The 23,959-nt window shown below is 44.1% G+C and overlaps 2 protein-coding genes across 6 annotated transcripts in view; one reads left to right on the forward strand and one right to left on the reverse strand.

The window, feature by feature from the left end:
- ERBB4 (erb-b2 receptor tyrosine kinase 4) overlaps positions 1–23,959 on the forward strand; it is an 837,205-nt gene that overhangs the window by 569,082 nt on the left and 244,164 nt on the right. For all 5 annotated transcript variants that reach the window (XR_014556491.1, XM_083704220.1, XM_083704222.1 and 2 more), the window contains exons 6-8: positions 11,360–11,478; positions 16,946–17,087; positions 20,284–20,397. Coding sequence is in view for 4 of the 5 variants with exons in the window: in XM_083704220.1 (XP_083560346.1) it covers positions 11,360–11,478; positions 16,946–17,087; positions 20,284–20,397 (375 nt within the window). In the remaining variant the exon portion in view is untranslated. The remainder of the gene's footprint in view (positions 1–11,359; positions 11,479–16,945; positions 17,088–20,283; positions 20,398–23,959) is intronic.
- LOC310831628 (uncharacterized protein) overlaps positions 1–23,959 on the reverse strand; it is a 466,313-nt gene that overhangs the window by 322,934 nt on the left and 119,420 nt on the right. The gene's annotated exons all lie outside the window — the stretch shown is intronic.

The raw sequence follows: 23,959 nt of genomic DNA on the forward strand, positions 1-23,959 counted from the left end.
GTGGTCAACCAAGACTCCTAGATCCTTTTCACATGTACTGCTCTCAAGCCAGGTGTCACCCATATTGTATTTGTGCCTCTCATTTATTTATTTTTTGCCCAAGTGCAATACTTTACATTTCTCCCTGTTAAAATACATCTTGTTTGTTTGGGCCCAGTTCTCTAATCTGTCAAGGTCGTTTTGAAGTGTGATCCTGTCCTCTGGGGTGTTAGCCACCCTTCCCAGTTTGGTGTCATCTGCAAATTTGATCAGGATGCCCTTGAGTCCATCATCCAAGTCATTGATAAAGATGTTGAATAAGACCGGGCCCAAGACAGAACCCTGTGGCACCCCACAGGGTCCTCTCTTTCCCCCTTTTTGAAAATAGGCACAACATTTGCCCTCCTCCAGTCTGCCGGGACTTCGCCTGTTTTCCAGGAATTCTCAAAGATGACTGCCAGTGGTTCTGAGATCACATCTGCCAGTTCTTTTAATACTCTTGGATGCAGTTCATCTGGCCCTGGAGACTTGAATACATCTAAACTAGCCAAATATTCTTGTACTATCTCCTTAGTTATTGTGGGCTGTGTTTCCTCTGCTGAATCATTTGCTCCAAATTCTTCAGGTCAGGCATTGTTTTCTTTATCGGAGAAGACTGAGGCAAAGAAGGCATTGAGGAGTTCAGCCCTTTCTGTGTCCCCTGTTTGCATTTCACCATCTTCTCCTCTGAGTGACCCCACTGTTTCTTTGTTCTCCCCTTTGCTACGAACATACCCATAAAAGCCTTTTTTGTTGCTTTTAACCTCTCTAGCAAGCCTGAGTTCATTCTGTGCTTTAGCTTTTCTGACTTTGTGTCTACACGTGCTGGCTATTTGTTTGAATTCCTCTTTGGTGGTTTCCCCCCTTTTCCATTTTTTGTACACATCCTTTTTTAATCTTAACTCAGTTAAGCCACCCTGGCTTCTTTAGGCACCTTCCATGTTTCCGTCTCATTGGTATTGCCTGAAGTTGTGTTTTTACTATCTCCCTCTTAACAAACTCCCAGCCATCATGAACTCCCTTTCCTTTTAGTATTACTGTCCATGGGATCTCACCCAGCACTTCCCTAAGTTTTATGAAGTCAGCTTTCTTAATGTCAAGAAATTGAGTCCTAGTATGCTTGGCTGCTCCTTTCCGCTGTACAGTAAACTTCAGAAGAGCATGATCACTCGCGCCTAATGATCCTTCCACTTCTACCCCACTAACCAGGTCATCAACATTGGTTAGGACCAGATCTAAAATGGCTGTTCCTCTTGTTGCTTCTCCCACTTTCTGGACAATGAAGTTGTCTGCAAGGCCAGTGAGGAATTTGTTTGACCTTATGCTCTTGGCTGAGATTGACATCCAGCAAATATCCGGGTAATTGAAGTCCCCCATTACTACTGTCTCCCTTCCTTTTGCATGCTTGGCCATCTGTTCCAGGAAGGCATCATCTATTTCCTCCGTTTGGCTTGGGGATCTGTAGTAAACTCCCACAATGAGGTCCCTGTTATTCTTCTCTCCCTTAATTTTGACCCAAATGCTCTCACTTTGGCTTTGAGGTTCTAAATCTTGGATCTCTTCACAGGTATACACATCCCTGACATATAACGCCACTCCTCCTCCTTTCTTGTCTGGTCTGTTTCTCTGAAATAGATTGTATCCCTCCATTATTACATTCCAATCATGGGACTTATCCCACCAGGTTTCAGTGATGCCTATTATGTCATATTTAGTTTGCTGTACCAAGAGCTCAAGCTCATCTTGTTTATTTCCCATGCTTTGTGCATTAGTGTACAGACATTGAAGTCCATTAATCATTCCCCCGTGTCTCTTATTTAAGGATTTTTTCCTCCCACAACTAGGTCTGCGTGCTGTTTGCTCCATTTGGTCTATGACATTTGGATGATCATCTTCATCAATTGATAGACTCCTACCTTCAGGAGCACTGTCTCCTTCCCCCACATTAGTCAGTTTAAAGCCCTCCTGATGAGGTTTCTGAGATTTTTGGCAAAAACATTCCTCCCAACCGTTGTGAGGTGCAGCCCATCGCTTGCCAGAAGTCCATCTTCAAGAAACTGCAGTCCGTGATCTAAGAATCCAAACCGTTCCTGTTTACACCATTTGCTGTTCACTTCCACTATTTTTCCCTCTCTCCCTGGGCCACTTCGTTCAACTGGGAGGACAGATGAGATGACAATTTGTGCATTTAATTGCTTCAATTTCCTGCCCAGAGCCTCGTAGTCTCTTTTGATCTTGTGGAGGCTATTGCTTGCAGTGTCATTGGTTGCCACATTAACCAAGAAGAAGGGGTATTTGTCAGTGTGTTTTATGATTCTTTGCAGTTGTTCAGTTACATCTTGGATCTTAGCCCCAGGGAGACAGCACACTTCCTGAGACATTTTGTCAGGCCCACAGATCACTGCTTCTGTTCCCCTCAGTAGGGAATCACCACTACACGCCTCCTCTTAGGTCTGGTCGGGGTTCTTCCGTGAGCTGTCCGTTCCAAGGTGTGTTGGTGAACTAGCCTCCTTCTCAGGGGAGTCTCCTGCCTCCTCCTTGGTGGAGACGGTTGCTTCCAAGAAGAGCTCCAGCTCTCTAATTCTTTGGAACATTGCTACGTGTTCCTCCAGTTGCTGGACTTTGTCTTTTAAGAGGGCAATCAACATGCAATTGCTGCAGGTAAAGCTGCCTGCAACCTTTGGCAAGATGGCAAACATTGCGCAGGAACCGCAGGCGACTGCAGCTGTTCCCTCATCCTCCATCTTGAGAACGTGTCGTTGGGGGTGGCTACAGTGGTCCTCCATCATAAAAAGCGTGAAGACAGGACAAATAACCCCCCCCCCAAAAAAATCCTAGGTCTCCCCCAACAAACGTTTGAGACTAGCTCCCCTATATCTAAAAGATGGATCAAACTGCCGCTGCCCTGCAAGCTCTGATAAGCTCCTCCCACAGCTAATCATCTGCCTCAACAGAAACCCTGCCCCCTCTGACCTTTGCACAGGGAGAGCAGCTAATCAGCCACCCTATATTTATTCTTGTAAATAAAATAAATAAAAGCCAATGCTATTTTTCTAGAAAAAGAGGTGCTGGAACTCACCATGCTTTCTTGCAATGGCACCTGAGAGGTGCCGGAACTGAGTTCCTGTGAGTTCTGGCTGAACAAAAGCCCAGAATAAAACCACTGATGTGTAGTTAAATAGAAGCAGTGTTAATGCAACCATTGTCATTTATCTGACTCATTGTGAGCTACTTTGAGCAAATACAAGCCGTAAATATTGGCTTGTCTCATTGTGAGGACAAGCAAGCTAAAGATTGCTAAGGACTCGGTGTGCTAGAAATGTGGAATCAATTATCAATTATAAAAGCTTATATAACATTATAGTACAATGTTATACACCTTTCCATTGGCAAAACACAAGATTTAGTCCTCAGTGAGCTTTTACAATTTCTTACTGCACACTTTAGAAAATTCATTTTAGAGTTGTTGGGGGTTTTTTGGGGGGCGGGTTGGTTCATGTAATGAATCATTGAAGAGTGAATCATATTTAAATTGGATAGAGAGTTCAGGAGGTTTCATTTAATGATTACCTTGAAGAGTGCAGCTTGGCTGTTGACTGCTCATTTTTGAATCACCAGCCACCTTGGGAATTCAGGACGCAGCAGTGTTTAACCTGTATAAGCCACTTCTGCATATTTTATTACTGTGGCCCAACGGCACTCTCTCTCCCCCCCCCCATAACACAATAGCTAATTAGCTGAATAAAGTGCACTGCTCTGGATTCAGTTTTCAGGTAGGGTGTTGCTTCATTTTGCAGAACTTGGACTTTAAGCAAGAGAACTTTTTGATCAGCATCTTTGCAGGACTGGGAGCTAGCATGATGTTGTTCCGTAGGGAAGCGATAGGCAGGGAGAGACAGAGCACTAAGTGCCTTCTTGGCAGTGGTGCCCTCCCTGTGGAACGCCCTCCCCCAGGTGTCAAGGAGATAAAGAATTACACAACTTTTAGAAAACATCTGAAGGCTGTTCAGGGAAGTTTTTAACGTCTGACATTTTATTATTTTTTATATTTTGCTGGAAGCCGCCCAGAGTGGCTGGGGAAACCCAACCAAGTGGGCAGGGTATAAACAATAAAATTATTATTATTATTATTATTATTATTATTATTATTATTATTATTATTAGACTCAGGGCTCCAAAAAACTTTACTGCTCCATATGTTAAGTGCAATCTTTACCTGAGTCTCAGGTCTTCTGACCTCTGTCACGTGTGTGCACACACATACTGAAGTTTACTATAAAACAGTTCTTGACTATTTTATAACTAGGGACTGCTAGCCATGGGCATAGTGAGCATTTATGTTGGGAAGATGCAAGCTTTATGTTGGTGGGAGGCAGAACCTCAGTTAGTTAAGTATTTTAATTTATTTACTTGATTTGGGGGGCTCTGCCCCCCTGCCCCCCCTTGGCTACGCCCCTTTGCCAGGCCCCTTTTCCTGCATCTGGCCAAATCCTCCTCCTCCTTTTATACCTAGCCAAACCCCCTTTCTCTGCACCTCCCCCATTCCTCCCCTATCCCCTCACAGCTTACCCCAAGCCCCTTTTAAAGGAGAAATGAGGCGCTTCAGAGAGCACTTTTCCAGAGCTCCTTCCCCCTCTGTTAGACCTCCCTGCAGCGCCCCTTAAAGGAGGAGGAAGGACATTCTCAGGGTTTTAAAATCTGTTGTTCCAGGCCAGTATCTTGCCTCACTGTCTTTGCTGAAATCAGTCCTTAGCTTGGCCCTAACTACTACAGCTACTATTAATTTAGCCATACCCTACTTTTTCATTGACAAGGACTGGAGGCAGGTACAGATAAAGTAAGAACAGCTATAAATAATAATTAAAAAGTAATTTAGCATTTATAATTAAAGTCATATATATATATATATATATATATATATATATGTAAAGGGACCCCTGACCATTAGGTCCAGTCGCAGATGGGGTTGGGGTGCTCAGCTCACTTTACTGGCCTGAGAGAGCCGGCGTACAGCTTCCGGGTCATGTGGCCAGCATGTGGCGAACCAGAGCAGTGCACGGAAAAGCCGTTTACCTTCCCGCCAGAGTGGTACCTATTTATCTACTTGCACTTGATGTGCTTTTGAACTGCTAGGTGGGCAGGAGCTGAGACCGAGCAACAGGAGCTCACTCCATCACGGGGATTCGAACTGCCCTAGGCTCTGTGGTTTAACCCACAGCGCCACCCTATATTTATATATTTATATATATATATATATAGAGAGAGAGAGAGAGAGAGAGATATCAAGTGCTGCCACTCTCCAACGGTTTGGCATCACCCCACCCTCTTCCGTTGTTTCCCAAGACAGACGGATGCCAACAAAAAGATATAGATATAAAAGATCTATTCAAAACATTCAGGCAATGACAGTGAAAACTACATCAAGCTCTTGTCTCAGAACCTGACAGCAAGAACAGACTCCTGCTGAGGCCTGACACCTTTTCTGGGATCATAATGTGGGTGAAAAGCCTTCACTAGAAAGCCTGATTACACAGAGCAGCGGGAAATGTGCGGTAAAGATGGGTGACTTGCTCTAGACTTGAGTGATTGGTTTGAAAAAGAAATCAAGTTGCATAAAAATAAATAGAAACCAGCAGAAATGGCTCTGCTTGTTTCCTGAGGGAATCTGATTTGGACCTCAAATAATAACCCAAGACAGAGAAGAATTAAGGGGCTTTGTGATGCTCGCCTCGTATTTAAGACTGGCATTAGGAGTCCCCAACCTGGTATCCCTTCCTGACCCAATGAACCTTGCCAGCATCTCTCATCTTGTGAACAGACTGCTCTCCTCAGTCAGGCATGTAGAGAGCTGGAAATATCCAAGTAGGTTTCCTTCAATAAAGAAGGAAGTAACTAAGGCAAAACTTTGCAAACTGTGTGTCACGACACATTGGTGTCAGCAGCAGTGTGTAGGTGTGTCACACAAATGCTCCCCGTGCTCCTCCCGGAGCTGGAAAGGGGTTTGTTTCACCTCCGATTTGCTAGTAAAAATGAATTGCTGTGTCGTGAAATGATGCATGTCTAAAAAGTGTGTTGCTAACATGAAAAGTTTGGAAAGCTCTAAGCTAAGTTGTTGTCACAGAAGATAGGTGGCACTACAGATATAAAATTCACAGCATGTTATGGTTTAAGATAAAATTACATTAAAATGTTACATGGATGGTATCTATATAACACCTGGTAGATTGACAAAAGTGCGTACTTCAAAATCAAATAAGTGTTGGAAATGCAAAGAAAAAGAAGGTACTTTTTATCATATGTCGTGGTCTTGTTGTAAGGTTAAAGCTTACTGGGAAATGATATATAATGAGTTGTAAAAGATGTTTAAAATAACATTTGTAAAAACAAAACAAAACCCCAGAAGGTTTTCTTTTGGGAATTATAGGTATAGAACTACCCAAAGAGTACAGAAATTGATTTATGTATGCAAGTACAACTGTAGGAATGTTACTTGCCCAAAAATGGAAAGAAGAAGAAGTCCCGACGAGAGATGAATGGACACAAAAACTTATGGATTATGCAGAAATAGCGAAACTTACTGGAAGAATGAGAAATCAAGATAGCAAATATTTTATAAAAAATGGAAATAGTCAGCGCTATTGTTTCTTGCTTTGTTTTGTTTTGTTTTATTATTATTATTATTATTATTATTATTATTATTCTGTTAAATTATTATATAGTTTGTATTTTGCCTTTTAAGGGGAAGGGTCATGGCTGCCTGGGAGTGGGCCTCAGCCAATAGATTGGGTGGGGCAGGTTCCACAGGGGGGGATGTATTGGGACACCCGATCTCAGTGATCACGGGCAGGAGGAGGAGTTATGCTAAGACCAGACCATGTCATTACCGAGGAGGCAGGTTTAGTCATTGTTTGAGGACTATCCCTGCCTCCAGGTCTGGTCCTGACCGGAAGGATACAGGAATCAGCAAGGGAAACCCACATGACCTGAAAGTGTTGCTGTGCAATGCCAGGTCAATGATGAATAAAACCACTGCCATCCACGACCTGATTGTGGATGGAGGATTTGACCTGGCATGTGTGACAGAGACCTGGTTGGATGAAGCAGATGGGCCTGTCCTTGCCGCTGCTTGCCCACCAGGTTTCTCTTACGCACAGCAACCCAGGTCATGTGGGCGGGGAGGGGGGGTTGCAGTGATTTTTAGGAAGTCATTAGTCTGCACCAGGCGTCCTATTGGGAAGACCCAGTTTTCTGAGTGCATGTTCTGGAAGTTGGGCAATAGGGGCAGTACAGGATTCCTACTGGTGTACCGACCTCCCCGCTGCACCAAGGATTCCCTGCCCGAGCTGCTTCAGGTCATGGCGGATATGCTCCTGGAGACACCTAGCTTGGTTGTCCTGGGGGATTTTAACATCCATGCCAACACGACCTTACAAGGGGCCGCTCGGGACTTCGTGGAAAGCATGGCCGCCATGGGGCTGTCCCTGAATAAGTCTGGCCCAACGCATAGCCATGGGCATGCCTTAGACTTGGTGTTCACCTCTATGGATGTTGGTGATCTGAAATTACCTAAAAGCGAAACAAAAGAAGTGCCATGGTCAGATCACTTCCTGGTGCAACTGGACTTCTCCGCAACCCTTCCCCTCCGCAGGGAGGTGGGACCGATTCGGATGGTCCGCCCCCACCACTTAATGGATCCAATTGGCTTCCAGAGAGTGGTAGGGGATGCTTTATCCCAAGTTGATGGCCTTTCAGCTGATTCCCTGGTGGCACGCTGGAATGCGGAGTTAACCAGGGCTATTGACTGTCTGGCTCTGAAGCGCCCTCTCCGATTGCATGGAGCCCAGACAGCCCCGTGGTTTCCCCCGGAGCTGAGGGTGATGAAACAATCGTTGAGACGGCTAGAGTTCCGGTGGCGGAAAACTCATTCTGAATCAGACCGGACACGGGTTAGAGCTCAACGTCGAGCCTACCAAGTGGCAATGGCGACGGCGAAGAGGGCCTTCTTCGCCGCCTCCATTGCATCTGCAGAAAACAGCAGCAGGAGACTTTTTCAGGTGGTTTGCAATCTATCGGAACCACCTGTACCACCGGGGCCTGGTAGGGACCCCAAGATCTCCTGCAATAATTTTGCAAAGTTTTTTGCAGATAAAATCGCTCAGATTCAGAAGGAGGTAGACTCCACCGTGGGAGCAGGGCCAGGGCGGGAGAGTGCTAGAGTTCTGTCTGGTCCTGTTACATGGGATCAATTCCAATCTGTTACCTCCGAGTATGTGGACAGGCTGCTTGGACAAGTGAAACCGACCACCTGTCTCCTTGAGCCTTGCCCATCCTGGCTGATAAAAGCGAGCCGGGAAGGGCTGGGCGATGGGCTCTGCGGGGTGGTGAATGCTTCCCTCTGTGAGGGAGCCTTCCCAGACCCGCTGAAAGAGGCGGTCATTAAACCGCTTCTTAAAGAAACATCTTTAGACCCGGCCAATTTGGCCAACTATCGCCCAGTCTCAAATCTGCCATTCTTGGGCAAGGTGATTGAGCGGGTGGTTGCTGAACAACTCCAAGCACGCCTGGAGGAAACGGACCATTTGGATCCCTTCCAATCGGGATTCAGGCCTCACCATTGGACTGAAACTGCCTTGGTCGCGCTGGTTGATGATCTCCAGCAGGCTAGGGACAAAGGTGAGAGCTGTTTCCTAGTTCTGCTGGATCTCTCAGCGGCTTTGACACCATCAACCATAACATCCTTCTGGACCGTCTTGAGGGGCTGGGAGCTGGGGGCACTGTCATACAGTGGTTCTGCTCCTTTCTCCTGGGCAGAAAGTGGTGTTGGGGGATGAGTGTTCAGACCCCTGGGCTCTCACTTGTGGGGTGCCTCAGGGTTCTGTCCTCTCCTCCATGCTTTTCAACATTTACATGCAGCCACTGGGAGAGATCATCAGGAGGTTTGGGCTGGGTGTTCATCAGTATGCGGATGATACCCAGCTCTACCTCTCTTTTAAATCAGAACCAGTGAAGGTGGTGAAGGTCCTGTGTGAGTGTCTGGAGGCGGTTGGAGTATGGATGGCGGCTAACAGATTGAGGTTGAATCCTGACAAGCCAGAAGTACTCTTTTGGGGGGACAGGAGGCGGGCAGGTGTGGAGGATTCCCTGGTCCTGAATGGGGTAACTGTGCCCCTGAAGGACCAGGTGCGCAGCCTGGGAGTCATTTTGGACTCACAGCTGTCCATGGAGGCACAGGTCAAATCTGTATCCAGGGCAGCTGTTTACCAGCTCCATCTGGTACGTAGGCTGAGACCCTATCTGCCTGCAGACTGTCTCACTAGAGTGGTGCATGCTCTAGTTATCTCACGCTTGGACTACTGCAACGCGCTCTACGTGGGGCTACCTTTGAAGGTGACCCGGAAACTGCAATTAATCCAGAATGCGGCAGCTAGACTGGTGACTGGGAGTGGCCGCCGGGACCACATAACACCAGTTCTGAGAGATCTGCATTGGCTCCCAGTACGTTTCCAAGCACGATTCAAAGTGTTGGTGCTGACCTTTAAAGCCCTAAACGGCCTTGGTCCTGTATACCTGAAGGAGAGTCTCCACCCCCATTGTTCAGCCCGGACACTGAGATCCAGCGCCGAGGGCCTTCTGGCGGTTCCCTCATTGCGAGAAGTGAGGCTACAGGGAACCAGACAGAGGGCCTTCGCGGTAGTGGCGCCCGCCCTGTGGAACGCCCTCCCATCAGATGTCAAAGAGATAAAGAATTACCTGACATTCAGAAGACATCTTAAGGCAGCCCTGTTCAGGGAAGTTTTTAATATGTAATGCTGTACTGTTTTTAACACTGATTGGGAGCCGCCCAGAGTGGCTGGGGAAACTCAGCCAGATGGGCGGGGTATAAATAATAAATTATTATTATTATTATTATTATTATTATTATTATTATTATTATTATTATTATTATTATTATTTATTATTATTATTATTTATTATTATTATTATTATCATTTATTATTATTATTATTATTTATTGAATATCTACAAACAAATTGTAAACAGATAAAGTCATTGGCAGGATTACTGTAATAACCTGCAGTTTCAGAAGAATATATACAGTAATCAAAATAGATGAATAAAAGAATTAGCTAAGTTAATTTAGAATATGCAAGAAATGATAAAATAAATTTAAGGAACCGCAGAAAAAGAAGGAAGGAAGTCAAGGTTTGAAATGTTAAAACAATGGTTACACTATTGAAATGTATATAAATGAAAACTAGAAATAAAATTATAAAAAACAAACAAAAGAAAAGATAGGTGGCACCATAATTTGAGCACTTCAGAGAGATGAGCTTGTGTTTGTGTGTCTTCCTACATTTTTAAATATAGAACTAACCTTACATGAACACTCCAGGATCGCAGTAATAGCAGTCGTTTCCCTATTGCATTTAAACAGAACCTTTCCCCCCCTCTCATAATGATTTGAAACTGGTCACCCGAAAGTGGCATCATGCCTTGGCTATCATGAGCAGGGCAAACAGCATCCATCAACAGAGATGGGTAGATATATGATAAGCCTGTGATAAACTTATCATATAAGCATGGGCTTCTTTTTGAACCTGGAATCGGCCTTCCTTATCTCTATATTTTGATAAGAAGAAGTCAGGATTTTCTCAAACTTACTAAACTTAGAAGAAAAAATCCCAGGGCAACCAAGGTCCTCACATATTTTCCCCTAAGGATCTGCACTTTTCTTTAATCAAATGATATTCAGGTAGAGACAAGTAAATTCTGAAGTGTGTGTTTTTTGCTGAAAGAAATATTGCAAAACTAAAATGTTTAGTTGTGAAAATACTAACATGCTAGGCAAAAGCATCATTCTGTTACATAAGACAGCAAGATACTATGCATATGAAATAAAACTCACATCTGAAATTTAATTTGGTGTAAGGATCCTTTAAAAAAACCATACCTCAGCTTTTTGTACTGCAATAGCTTGTGCTCTATTAAACAGTGTGATAAGTAATTTGGTTAGGGCAGCTGGCAGCTGGTGAGCACTGGACCTGATGGGACTGCTTGGTGGCCGAGGAGTCACAGAGGTGTGGCCAAGTTATAGTTTTGTCCTAATCTTCCTCCATGCAAAAAGCGCCACAGACACTTAAGCATTGAGAGTACCGTACAAATGCTGAAAAGAAGTATGTTTTGGTCACGTTAACATGTCACAGAATAACGGACAAAGGTGTAATTTACTTGTGTTGGGGACCCCTACCTTAATTTCCCTTTTCTCTTACAGCTTCTCGGTTGTCCAGGCTGAGCTTGGGTTCTGTGCTGATAGCGTTTATGATTTCTCTGCCCTTTCTAGTGACGAAGACGGCATGTGCTGAGCAATGTGATGGCAGGTGTTACGGGCGCTCCGTCAGCGAATGCTGCCACCGTGAATGCGCAGGAGGCTGTTCTGGACCAAAAGACACCGACTGCTTTGTAGGTCTCACCCTTCACTCCTTTCTGTCTTCCTATCAGCAGCTTTGCTCATTCTTGGGCTTTCTTGCCAAGGAAATGTGTGTGTGTCTTTAATTATACTGCATGTACAGTGGAAGATATTCACTCACCGTTTTAGCATTCATATTTTCCCATTACATTTCCGTTACTTATCAGCTTATTTCACCCATTGAAACATTTATGAGATTTGCAAATAGAGATTTGAAACCATTTATATGTTAATTGGTATGATTTTTATCTTAAGTGAAAATACATTTTACTTTCCTAAAAATTAACATTTATAGGATGTGGGCAATTTATATCAGAAGTTTGACTTTAAACAAAAGACAGACCAAAAATCCACCATCCGTCATATTTGCTAAAAACAGAATATAAGAGCTGTTGCCTAAAAGTGAAGGAAGTGAAGGAAGCCTAATTTATTTCTGTGGACAATGTTTCCTCCTAAGTGAGCTTCTGATGGCAGCCTTAGTCAGGCATACACAGCTTAAACAACCAGGTGGCCATGACTAAGTTTTGCTAATAAATGTGATGCCTAAACCTGTTTGGAACTTATCACAAACAATGTATGTACATGTCAAGTTAGGATTAGGAGCCTCCCAGGTGGGAAATGCTATGGAGCATTTCAGAGCTAAAATTAATGTGAAGAATCGGACTCAAATATTGTATTTCCATTTTAATCTAGAAGAGCTGGATTTTGAATTTCTCTGCATGAACTGGGAAATTGTTTCAGCTCTAACTTGATGTCACCAAAATGGTCCTCAAAGCAGAACAAGAACATGGCAGGGAATTAACACCCTTAATTAAAGGTTGTCGTTTGCAGGTGTTCCTTTGCTCCTGTCCTCCGTACACCTTTATATTAAAAGAACGGGTGAGCTAACAATACCCATTCTTCCAAAGAAAACTGGCTTTGAAATCAGGAATTACAAAAGTTGGGGAAACAGTATGTAGTCCGTTAGTTTAGCTACCAAAGGGTATTTTTTCTCCCCCTCATGTCCCTAAAAGTTTTTTTTTTATTTGCCTGATTTCTTTTATGCTGGATTAGGCATGATCATAGGAACCCCACCAGTGTGTGAAAGGGGTGTGTATGTGCTTGTTCTTGTGTGTAAGAATAAAGTGGGTGTATAAGCGAGGGAAGCAAACCTGCCCTTCCTCTGCATTTCCCCTCTGCAGTCAGTTTGCAGTCAGTTACCCGAATGGAAGTGAGCTGAGCTGGGGTGATGAATCCCAGGAAGGGGAAGGAGGAAGGTCCAGCTCCCCATATCTGCATGTCCTTTGTTGTTAAGATCAGGGGTCCGAGCTAGATGAGATGGTGAGAGATTCATGTTATGATTTCCTATGGGTTTGTCAAGGAGCAGGTGCTCTTTTTGGATTCAAAACACAAGAACACAAATGGGATGGAGGCTAAAGATTTTATTAGCCAGTCCAAAGAAAGCCGCAAAGCATTGCCGATATCCCTCTAGCTGCTGGGCACTCTGTCAGCAGCAGACATGGCTATTGAAGATGGAGATGCAGCCGGCAACTTTGCAGATCAGGCTGTGTGGAGATTCCCAAGCTTTGAAGCTCTGCAGTTCTGAGGATCTGACCAGCAGCAGTCTTCTGAAACTTATCTACTGTTGGGGGTTCTACAAGCTATGCATGATGTTTGGGTGACACATCAGTTTCCTACCAAAGTAAAAGGCTAGTTGGTATTTTGCAGGTAGCAAAATATATAACTCCTAAGAATAGCCTTTACGCCCTACTCTAAATGCCAGCTGAAGCTTTGTCTTAAAGATACAAATTCCCACAACTGTGCCATCTCAGCATACAACCAACTAGTGAGAAACTAATACTGTACAAAAGTAGCAGAATTAAAGGCCTGCTTAAAGGCCTAGCAGGAGTGCATAGTCATGCAAGAAGCATTGTTGCAGACCAGCTAAAATCCTTGCGATAACAAAGCTTTTCTGTAAGATTCCAATACAGGGTTGTTGTTGTTGTTGTTAAGTTACAAATGTATGGATGTTCCACAGAAACGCACATGGAAAATAGCACCTTAGATGTGCATCTCAAAAACATTTCAGCGGGAAAGGTTAGACAGTGCCACCTTATGTACGCTCCTCACCATCACCTAAGCTCCTGGAGTATACTTACCTCTAACTCTACTGAGCCCTGGAAGAGACAATACAGTCATACCTTAGTTCTCAAACTCCGTTTGACTCCCAAAACTGTTTGAAAACCAAGGCACAGCTTCTGATTGGCTGCAGGAGCCTCCTGCACTGAAGTGGAAGCCACATAGGATGTTCGGCTTCTGAAAAACGTTCCAAAATTCGGAACACTTACTTCCGTGTTTTCGGCACTCGGGAGCCAAAACGTATGAGTACCAAGGAGTTCAAGAACCAAGGTACGACTGTACAGGCAACTCCCAGTTTACATGGGGGTTACATTCCGGGCTCCCTCATGTGTAACTGAAATCGTATATGTTGGGAGCACCTGGAGGGGCAGCAGGGCCTGAACAGCTGATGCACGGGGAAGCTTCTTCCCCACACACCAGCTGAGCTGAGACCCACTGCCCCTCTGGCTCACATAAGCAGGGGGGCAGCAAGGCTTGCACAGCTGACGTGTGGGGAAGCGGCTGCTGCCGCCTTGCCCGTTAGCTGTTAGGCAGGAAGGCCTCTGGCTCACGAGGGGACCTTGCCCAGGGCCTGAAGAGGGCATCCTCTTTGGCCTCCGGAGAGGGTCTTCTCCAGGGCGCTCTGCGTTTCCAGGTTCCTGACAATGCTTGTGCCACGTGCAAACAGAGCACATGTAAATGGGAAGTTGCTGTATTAGTAAAGCCGAAAAAACTAGACCTCCTTCTATGCTACAGGAAGCCAGGCCCACATGCCTTTCCGCTCCAGCTCAAAAGCATGGAATGCTCTAAAATACACCACCAGTACTTGTAAACAATACTTAAAGCCACAAATTTAAAATTTGCTGAACTCTTCAGAATGATTTTAGTAGATCCTTAATGAAAGGTTATCATAGCTTTGGGCTATACATCATTAGCATTCTACATCATTATGATATAGTTACTAAGCAATTCATTATGATGATAAGGTGCCAGGGCAGAAAATGAATAAAGGCACTAGATTGAGGGAAAGAATTAAATGAGTTATGTTATGTATTAATTAAAGCAATTTCAGCATATGCTGCATTAAGAGATGGTCTGACCTATAATGCCTGCTTCCTCGAACCTATAGTATCCTGCTGTGAAAATTGCTAGATAAGGCAATCATCCATTGTTCTCGCAAGTGCTGGCATGTATTCATTTGTGAGAGCATTCTTGGAAGCAAAGCAATGCCTGTCTCTGCAGCATTAATGTTTCAGTAAATGTACTCACAAGGATTTAGAGGTATTTAGAGAATAATGAGAGTCAAAATTAAAGTGGATCTAAACAGGTCTCTGACTGTACTTTGTGCCTTTAATAACTCAGCAGTAATTCAACACATTGGTCTTGTTAAATTAAAAGGGGTTCCATTATAAAAGCCTTGCATCTACCTCACCAAAACATTCAATATGGTGTCCACTTAAACAAAACCAGCCTTAACCATTTGCTCCTTAAGTTGATTTAGGGAGATTTAGGGAACTCTTCCTAACTTTGCTGTAGTCCTAGCTGACACCCTGTTTCCTGATGAAGGCTTCTAATGCTTTAAACAATGGCATATCTGACAATAAACAGAAAAAATTGCTTACATAGGCATCCCCTTGATCTCTCAATCCGACTCTCCTGTTTTAAATTGTTTTGTTGTTCTAATGGGATTGTTTTAGTTCATATTTTAATATTTTATTCTTATAAACCATGCAGAAATCTACCTTGATGTGGTGTGTGTGTGATTTATATTATATTATATTATATTATATTATATTATATTATATTATATTATATTATATTAATTTCAATTGATGTAGCCCAGGGGTGTCCAACTTCCAAGAGACTGTGATCTACTCCCACTATACCCATTGGATTGACCAAAGTTGTTGAGCTTTTTTTTTTTTTGGGGGGGGGTGGGGAGACCAGAGTTGTTGAGCTTTAGGGATTGCCGGTTGACAGCAGGGGGAAAGTGCTTCTTGCTTTCAGTTCATGGCAGCCCATGCGTTCCTACTGAGAATGGCTTGGCACCCCGATCCCCTGAGTCTGCTTTAGCAGGAGAGCACAGACAGTAAGTACACTGGACACTTGCCACTAAACCAGCAGCACAACTCTCAAGGGAGACCCAATTGCCTCCTGCCATGGAAACCTCTGCTCTTGAGCAGTATAGTAAGCAATGATGGTAGCTTTTCTTTTATCACTGCAAGGACCTCCATTGTACTGTGGAAAGGATAAGGAATAAGCATTGCCGCAGAAAGACGGTTGATTGCTACTGCTGTCTTGTCTCTTACATTCAGAATGGTCAGTGCAATGGCATCAGATTTGTTTTTATGCTAGTGCCAACAGTGGCGGTTCATCCTATTTTGCCACCTGAATCAAAATGGGAAGGTGCTGCCCGCCTCTCCTCACCTGCCGAAGCCTTGCTTACCAGGGTTGCAGTGGTGGTGGCTTCAGGCAGGATCTCACAAGATCTTGTGGAACTCTCATAAGTGTTCTGCAAGATCTTGCAAGATCTCAACAGAAGCCACCACCACAGCTGTGCAACCCCCATGATGGCAGGGATAGGCATAGTGCCTGCAGGGGCACCACCCCATGGGATTCTACCATCTGAGGCTTCACTTGGCCTCAAGGGTTGGCCAGCCTGGGTGCTGAGAACTTGAGGCACAATGCTATAAACTAGCGTATCAGCACAGAATATCGTGATCTGAGGCTGGGATCTGGCCTCAAGAGCAACTATAGAATGTGTGCATTTAGGCCTTAGAGTCCACTGCTCACCCAGAAAGGACTGTGGTGTTAGCTCCTGCCATTTGCCCATGTTAGGTCACTGGAATAGTACCTTTTGCCTATTGCACTTTAGGTTGCAGCTTCTCCAGCCTTCAGCAAAAATTTAAAGGTCCTCTCTTGATGATCATCACATGGACGATTTTATTCAATTACGCCTGTCATACCCCAACCCCTAAGCAGAGACTTATAGCTCTAAGTCCTATAAACATAACACGAGCTGCGCTGGGTCGGACCACGGGCACACCTGGTGTGGCCTCCCGTTCCCACTCTGGGAAGCCCCAAAGTTGGACTCCTAGCTCTCGATCCTCATCAGCTGATATTCAGGGTCATGGTGCCTCTGATTACTTGGGGGTAATATGCAGTCCTCATGATGTGTTATAAGAATATTATTTAAATTTCTCAAATTAGACTTCAATTGAATTTGATGACTCAGGAACTAAAGGTTATTATTTACGTAGAGTGAATACCTTAAGAAACTTATTTCCTATTGTTATTGTCAAGGGTCTGTTTATTAAATGCCAATAAAAGCTCTGATTCAAACTGTTCTTTCCTGTCTTGCAGGCTTGTATGAATTTTAATGACAGTGGGGCTTGTGTCACGCAGTGTCCGCAGACTTCAGTTTACAATCCTGCCACCTTCCAGATGGAAAACAACCGAGACGGCAAATACACCTATGGTGCTTTTTGTGTCAAAAAGTGCCCGCGTAAGTTACAGGAGGAGGGCTGCCTTTCTTCCATGAAGGGCAACTGTTTCAAAGTGTCACCGCAGAAGTCTTTAAAAAAAATAATTGCAAAGCATGCCAAATGTACGGTGAAGTTAATGATGAGAAAGCACCCTATTTTCTTCAACAGTGATATATTGGAAGTTATAACTTACTCTAAGAATGGCATTGTTGAATGTTGACATTTTAATAACACCCTATAACTTAGAGCCAAAAATCCATGATAAATGTTTTGGTTTGTGTGGTCAAAATCTCAGCTTCCATCCAGCAGCAGATGTCAAATATGGAGCAGATTCTAACATTTCCTTTCTTTAAACAAAGTCTCATTTTCATTTCCCCTCAAACATAAGTGGATTTTTTTTTTATGTTTGACCTTTTCTTGAAATTCAAGTGTGTGGTTTGGTAATGTGAGTCAGAACAGGCTCATTGCTATCAAGGCACATTAAAATATTGCTCCCAACTCCGAACATTACAATGGCTACCAAGGAGGTTTCAGTCAGTTGAAAATATAAAGTACTCCACGTAAATGCCTTTCAGGTACAGACTGTTAAACTGGATTACTAAAACTATTTATATGGACTGTTCCCAGTGGGAGTAGTGCAGAGTAAGTGGCTAAAATAATATCTTTCCGATAGATCCTAATGATGATTTCTTCTGCCCCCCTGAGGCCAGCCACCCACTGCCAGTGAAGATGGCAAGCATTATCACATTGCCAGAGCATTTAGCATGTTCTGTTGCTGCATAGGCCTGCGCAAGTGGATGTAAACTGAAAGCATGCAAACAACCCTTTATATGTTCTCATTTCAATAACATCTTAGGGGGTCACATATACTTGATATTTGAATATTTTGGGGTTTAAGGATACAATCTTTTAAACATCAATTAAATAAATTGAGGGGGATCTGTGTAAGGGAGTTTCTTAATGATGGGCTAGTATAATTTCTATTGACTTAAGTGATGGAATAGATGTGTAGAAATGGACATTGCAAAACAAACAACCCAGTTTTTTCACAGCACCTGCAATCACACACAGTGCCTGTCAGTGTAGTCACTGAATGATATGCATATTATGTGTGAAATTGTTCTTTCTTGACAATCTTTCCCAATTTCATTGTTGTGTTGCATTTTCTTCTGATATAAGTAGCTGTGAGCATGCTACAAGCATAAAAGTATGGTGCATGTACTGTAATAATATCCAAGAACTGAAAGCAGTGTTAGAAACTGAGATATGAAAGCTAGGAGCTAAATGGCACCTTAAACCTAGGTTATGGGTGCAACAATGGAATGTCTAGGCTCGGTTTTTTATAACAAGAATACGAAGCTGAAAATGAAGGAACTCCAGCTAAATTATTATGTTCATTTTTCACGTGGTCTAGACCTTCCCCTGCCCAACCCCCCCCCCCTAATATTCTTGAGAAGGTCTCCTCTCCAGTCTTCAGATAGTAGCTGGAAGTGGGGAGGCAGAAAAAGGTTCTCCTTTCCTTCCACTCTGCAGTTTTAATCTGAAATCTTTGGCGCAGTACAGCGCCCAGAGCTGAGAAACTGCTTGCAGTAATGAAATTCCCTGTCGCAAAATGCACCTAGAACAATGGGAGTTTCGAACATTGAGCGAAAGGCAGTGCCCATTATTCTGTCCCTCATATTTTTTTTTTATTCACAACAACCCTGTGAGGCAAGTTAGCTTGGGAGATAGTGGTTGGCCAAGCCACTCAGAGAGCTTCCTTACCCATTTGAAGCTGAGTCTTTCCAGTCCTAGGCTGACACTCTCAACACTAGGCCACATTTGCATGGCAAGCAGCACCTGCTGAAATCCTCTCTTCTACATAATTATTAACGGTGCAAGAAGTACAAGGTGCTATCCTAGTTATGTGAAGCAGCTATAGACATATGTTTTGCATACATCAGATTCAATCCCTGTCATTTCCAGTGAAAGGGGCATTTCATTGTAAGGTTGGAAAAAATCCCTGCCTAAAAAGCTTGAAGAGGCACTGCCAGTCAGAGCAGAGAGTACTAGATTAGACAAACCAATGATCTGGCTTGCTGTACAATATCTTCATATTACCATGGATCCCAGAACCTGGTGTGCTTTGTCGGCACCAGCATAATAAGCTAGAATCAGGGGGAACTTTGACTTTTGACACAGTTAGTTGTAATGATTTGTGGTTAAGTAAAAAAAAGTATGGGATGCGGGTGGCGCTGTGGGTTAAACCACAGAGCCTAGGACTTGCCGATCAGAAGGTTGGCGGTTCGAATCCCCGCCACAGGGTGAGCTCCCATTGCTCGGTCCCAGCTCCTGCCAACCTAACAGTTCGAAAGCACGTCAAAGTGCAAATAGATAAATAGGTACCGCTCCGGTGGGAAGGTAAACGGCGTTTCCGTGCGCTGCTCTGGTTCGCCGGAAGCGGCTTAGTCATGCTAGCCACATGACCCGGAAGCAGTACGCCGGCTCCCTTGGCCAATAAAACGAGATGAGCGCCGCAACCCTAGAGTCAGTCATGACTGGACCTGATGGTCAGGAGTCCCTTTACCTTAAGAAAAGGTATACATAAGTTTATTATTATTTTTTATACTAGAGCAGCATTTTGCTAACTAGTTGTGGAAATGAATTCCACATTTAGTATGCCTAAAAATATACATTCCCATTTGGTCATTGTTTTGAAATTTAATTGCCATTATCTACAAAATTGAATATCCAGATACCTTCTTTTCTTTCTTTCTTTTTTGTCTGTATGTATGAGCATAAGACTGAGATAATTCAAAGCATCTTTTATTTTATCCAGTGGTTGGTATACCAGCTTGGCTGTGACCGTGTATCCTTTGATGCTAAAATAACATTTCAAACATTTTCCAGAATACAAACCTCATTAAGATGGAGTTACAGTGTCAGCATCTCAAGGGAAATGAAACTTTTAAAGAATGTTGAAATTAGCAACAACATAAAGCAACAGGGATACAGGAGAATGCGAGCTTAGAGAAAACTTCAAAAGATAAAATGCAGTTCTGAGACAAATACATAAAAATGGATCTTGAATGCAGTAGCAGAAAAGAGGGACCCACATTCCATTTCCCCCAACACCTCTCTGTTTTAAAAAGGGACGTTCAGAGTATCCATTGTGTGAAGCTTGTAGATGGTTTTCTTTTCAATAATACACTTTCCTCTTTTTTTACCTCCTTCTAGATAACTTTGTGGTTGATATCAGCTCTTGTGTGCGTGCCTGTCCCAGCCCCAAGATGGAAGTTGAAGAAAACGGCATTAAGACATGTAAACCATGCACTGACATTTGCCCTAAAGGTAGGCTGCTCTTCATTATACTTCTGACCTTGTGTGCTGTGCATTGCCATGACACAAAGCAAGGAACTAATTTGGAAATGGCATGAAACTAGTGAAACCTGGATGCAGTATGGGGCAGGCTATGATTGCTCTCCTTGGAACTGGGATACTGATCTCTGTGGACAGTCTGGTGGCAGGTATGGAGATCCTGTCATAAGGTGTTTCTTCATTTAGCCCACTAGAGTAGTGTTCTTCAAGGGCTGAAACCCCCTTGGATTCCCAGCCTGAAACACGGGACCCACTTCTGAGCTAGGAAGGGTGCAAAGCTTGACCTTAGCCCAAAGGTGGCAACTGCATTGTGAAGCTTTTCTCTGTTGTGTGTACATTGCTCCACTGTGCCTCCTCCCTTTGTCCCTGCAATGAAGACATGAAGCAGCGCAGCAGCATTGCATGTCCAGTATTTGAGTTGAGAGGGCGAGGAGGCATCCTTTCTCAGGAAAAAAAATGGGGGGGGGGGAGAGAGAATAGTGCCACAGTTGGTCCATAAGTGTCAAGGTGGGAGTTGGGAGCAAGTCAGCAATAATTCACAATGTGAAGTTAACTAAAAAGCTCAGGCCAAGTGATCACAGCAGCTCTTCCCAGTAGGTCTGGTTGCAATGAGGCAGTTGTGAGAGTTGAAGGCCTTCCCACCACTCTCTAAGGTGTCTCCTCCCCTAGGTCTTTTCTCAGCAACCTGAGGCTGCTTGTCTGGTCTCTCTTTGCTCCTCCCTCTTCATTCCTCTTCATCTTCTGGGAGACAGGACCTGCCCATCACAGGAGGGCAAGAAATCCTGGCTTCCTCATCAGCCTGACTCATCTCTGCCTCTTGGCTCCCCTCCTCTCCAGACTCTGATTCTGGGCTGCTCTCTGCCCTAGCCTGATCCTGCTCACTAAACCCTGTTCTGTTCTTCTGCTTCTGACACAGCCTCCTCTCAGTCTGCTCCCTCTTCTCCCTCTGACCTCACATTGTCCAATCCCCTGGCTCTGGGCCTTCTTCCTTGGGGGTTCCCATGCAGTGCCTCCCACCACTCCGGTGCATCCAGCCACCTCTTGAAGATCAATAGGCTAGAACAGGGTTGGCGAATCTGTGTCCCTCTAATGTTGTGAACCACCCTGAGATCTTGGGCAGCATACAAATTTAATAAGTAAATAAATAAGGTTGTCAAAACAGCTTCAATCATCACTGACCATTGGCTGGGCTGGGACTGGTGGGAGCCCAACAAAATATGTAAGGCTACAGTTAGGGACGCGGGTGGTGCTGTGGTCTAAACCACTGAGCCTAGGACTTGCCGATCAGAAGGTTGGCAGTTCGAATCCCTGCGAATCTCCTGTTGTTCGAAGCTTCTGTCGTTCAGTCCCAGCTCCTGCCAACCTAGCAGTTTGAAAGCACGTCAAAGTGCAAGTAGATAAATAGGTACCGCTCCGGCAGGAAGGTAAACAGCGTTTCCGTGCACTGCTCTGGTTTCTCCAGAAGCAGCTTGTCATGCTGGCCACATGACCAAGAAGCTGTCTGCAGACAAATGCCGGCTCCCTCGGCCAGTAAAGTGAGATGATTGCCGCAACTCCAGAGTCGTCCACAACTGGACTTAGCGGTCAGGGCTCCCTTTACCTTTACATTACAGTTAGCCACCCCAGCGCTGGAGGATACAACCCTGCCCACGCAGAAGGATATAACCAGAGAGCTCTTCTATCTTTAGAGTACGGGTGTCAGAATACAACTGGACATAATAGCAACTCGGGTTTTTCTTGTTCCCAACAAAACGGTGGTGTGGAGGGCATGTAAACGGTGGTGTGGAGCACAGGTGAGTGAATTGAATCCTCCCTCCATCTGTAGCCTCCCACCAGAAATTGCTATTTTTAGCCATTTTCACCCCAGCAGGGATTACTTCCAATTTTGGAGCACAACTGTGGGGGGGAAATATTTTTAAAACTAGGCTTTAGGGGTGAAGGGAGGTTGCTTGCTGATGGAGATTGTTCATCTCAGCCTTCTCCCAAGCTGTGCTTTAAATTGCTCCCCACTCAGAAACTTCATAGGAATTTGGCAGCAGATCTGTTTGGCCCTCAAGTCTAAGACGCCTGAGGCTCCCCAGTACAACTCATAACAACACCTGTACATAATTTTGAAGGTCTGAAAGTCACAGGTGCCAGAGTGGCTTCCTACAGAACTAGTAAATTTCCTGTTGAAATTGTGTTAGCTTCCTGGGATTTTAAGCCCCTGCCATTGAGGTAAACTTTGCGTTTTCCATGTATGCAATACAGTTCCCATATATGTAAAGTGTCATTGATTCAGTGTGCTTGTTTCAAACCCTAACCGTTGGGGATTTATTGAACGGTGTTAATCCATCTTCATTTACTTACTTCCTGAACTGAGATATGGAACTGAAGGAGATAACAAATGTTATCTACTCCAAGCTTTAAAAAGAAGTCAGGCTATATACCCATATCCATGTAATAAAATCATTTCTTTTTAGACATCCACACAACATTAAGCTGTGTTAGCTCTCATGGAAGGAATATGCCTATTTTAGTCTAGTTTTATGTCTTCCATGGTAAAATACTGCAAAGGAAAACCCAATTGTGGAGGTTAAAGAAATGTGCAGCTTTTAATAGGAGCTTCAGATTCGTTTTTTTGTTTTTTAAAAGGACTTTTGGTATCAGCATGCTCTGAAATGTATCATAATGCTTACTGGTATAGATCGTTTCTAATATTTAGCTTGAGGACCTTAAAAACCTTTTATAGCCATACTTCTTTGACCCAATTCTCACCCAGGTGGCAGAGCTATATCTGGGCTAAAGTACTTAGAGACTGCAGGTGGGATCTTGCATAAATGAATGTTCCCCATTAAACTGCCATGGCTATACAAAAAGAACTGCAGTATTGAGGAGAATGCTATATATGAATATAAGAAGCTGTTTTATACGGATTCACATCAGTGGTTTGTATGGCCCAGTATGGCCTACTCAGCTCAGGAGAGGTCTTATCCACCGCTGGTGCCTGAAAGCCTGGTATTTTTTGCATGCTAAGTATGCGATCTACACCTGTCCTCTCCCATTTGCTAAGATTCCTCTCCTTGGTGTGTAGTTTTCTATCAGAATATCTTGGTATGGAGGAATTATATGAGCCCTACTTGCAGATACAAGCAGCCCAGCCCAGATGCACCCGAAGGAGAACTTGGTCCCATTTATTAGTGGTGTCATGTCTGACTTTTCTGATCCAGGTACTGTGAAACAGGAAGGTGTTCTGAGACTCAGGTTTCCAGGGGCAGATAATTCCTTTTTCATGCAGCAGGAGAAGGAATACAGAGGAGAAAGTTGAAGAGTGCAAGATTCATAATGTACCTTTAACCATGTAGACTCTAGTGACAGCAACTGTACCTTGGCACTTTGCCTTCCCAGCATCTAGCTTGTCTACAGAACTACAACGGGTGATGTCTAACTATGGCATACTCAAGATAGACCCATTGAAACCAATGGACAGGTAACAGAAGCCCGTTCAGGGTCTGCTCTGAGCATGATAGGATTCAACAAAGCTGTTGCATGTGGA

This window comes from Podarcis gaigeae (assembly GCF_964106915.1).
Source record: "Podarcis gaigeae genome assembly, chromosome: 1".
NCBI classification, from domain to species: Eukaryota; Metazoa; Chordata; class Lepidosauria; order Squamata; family Lacertidae; genus Podarcis; species Podarcis gaigeae.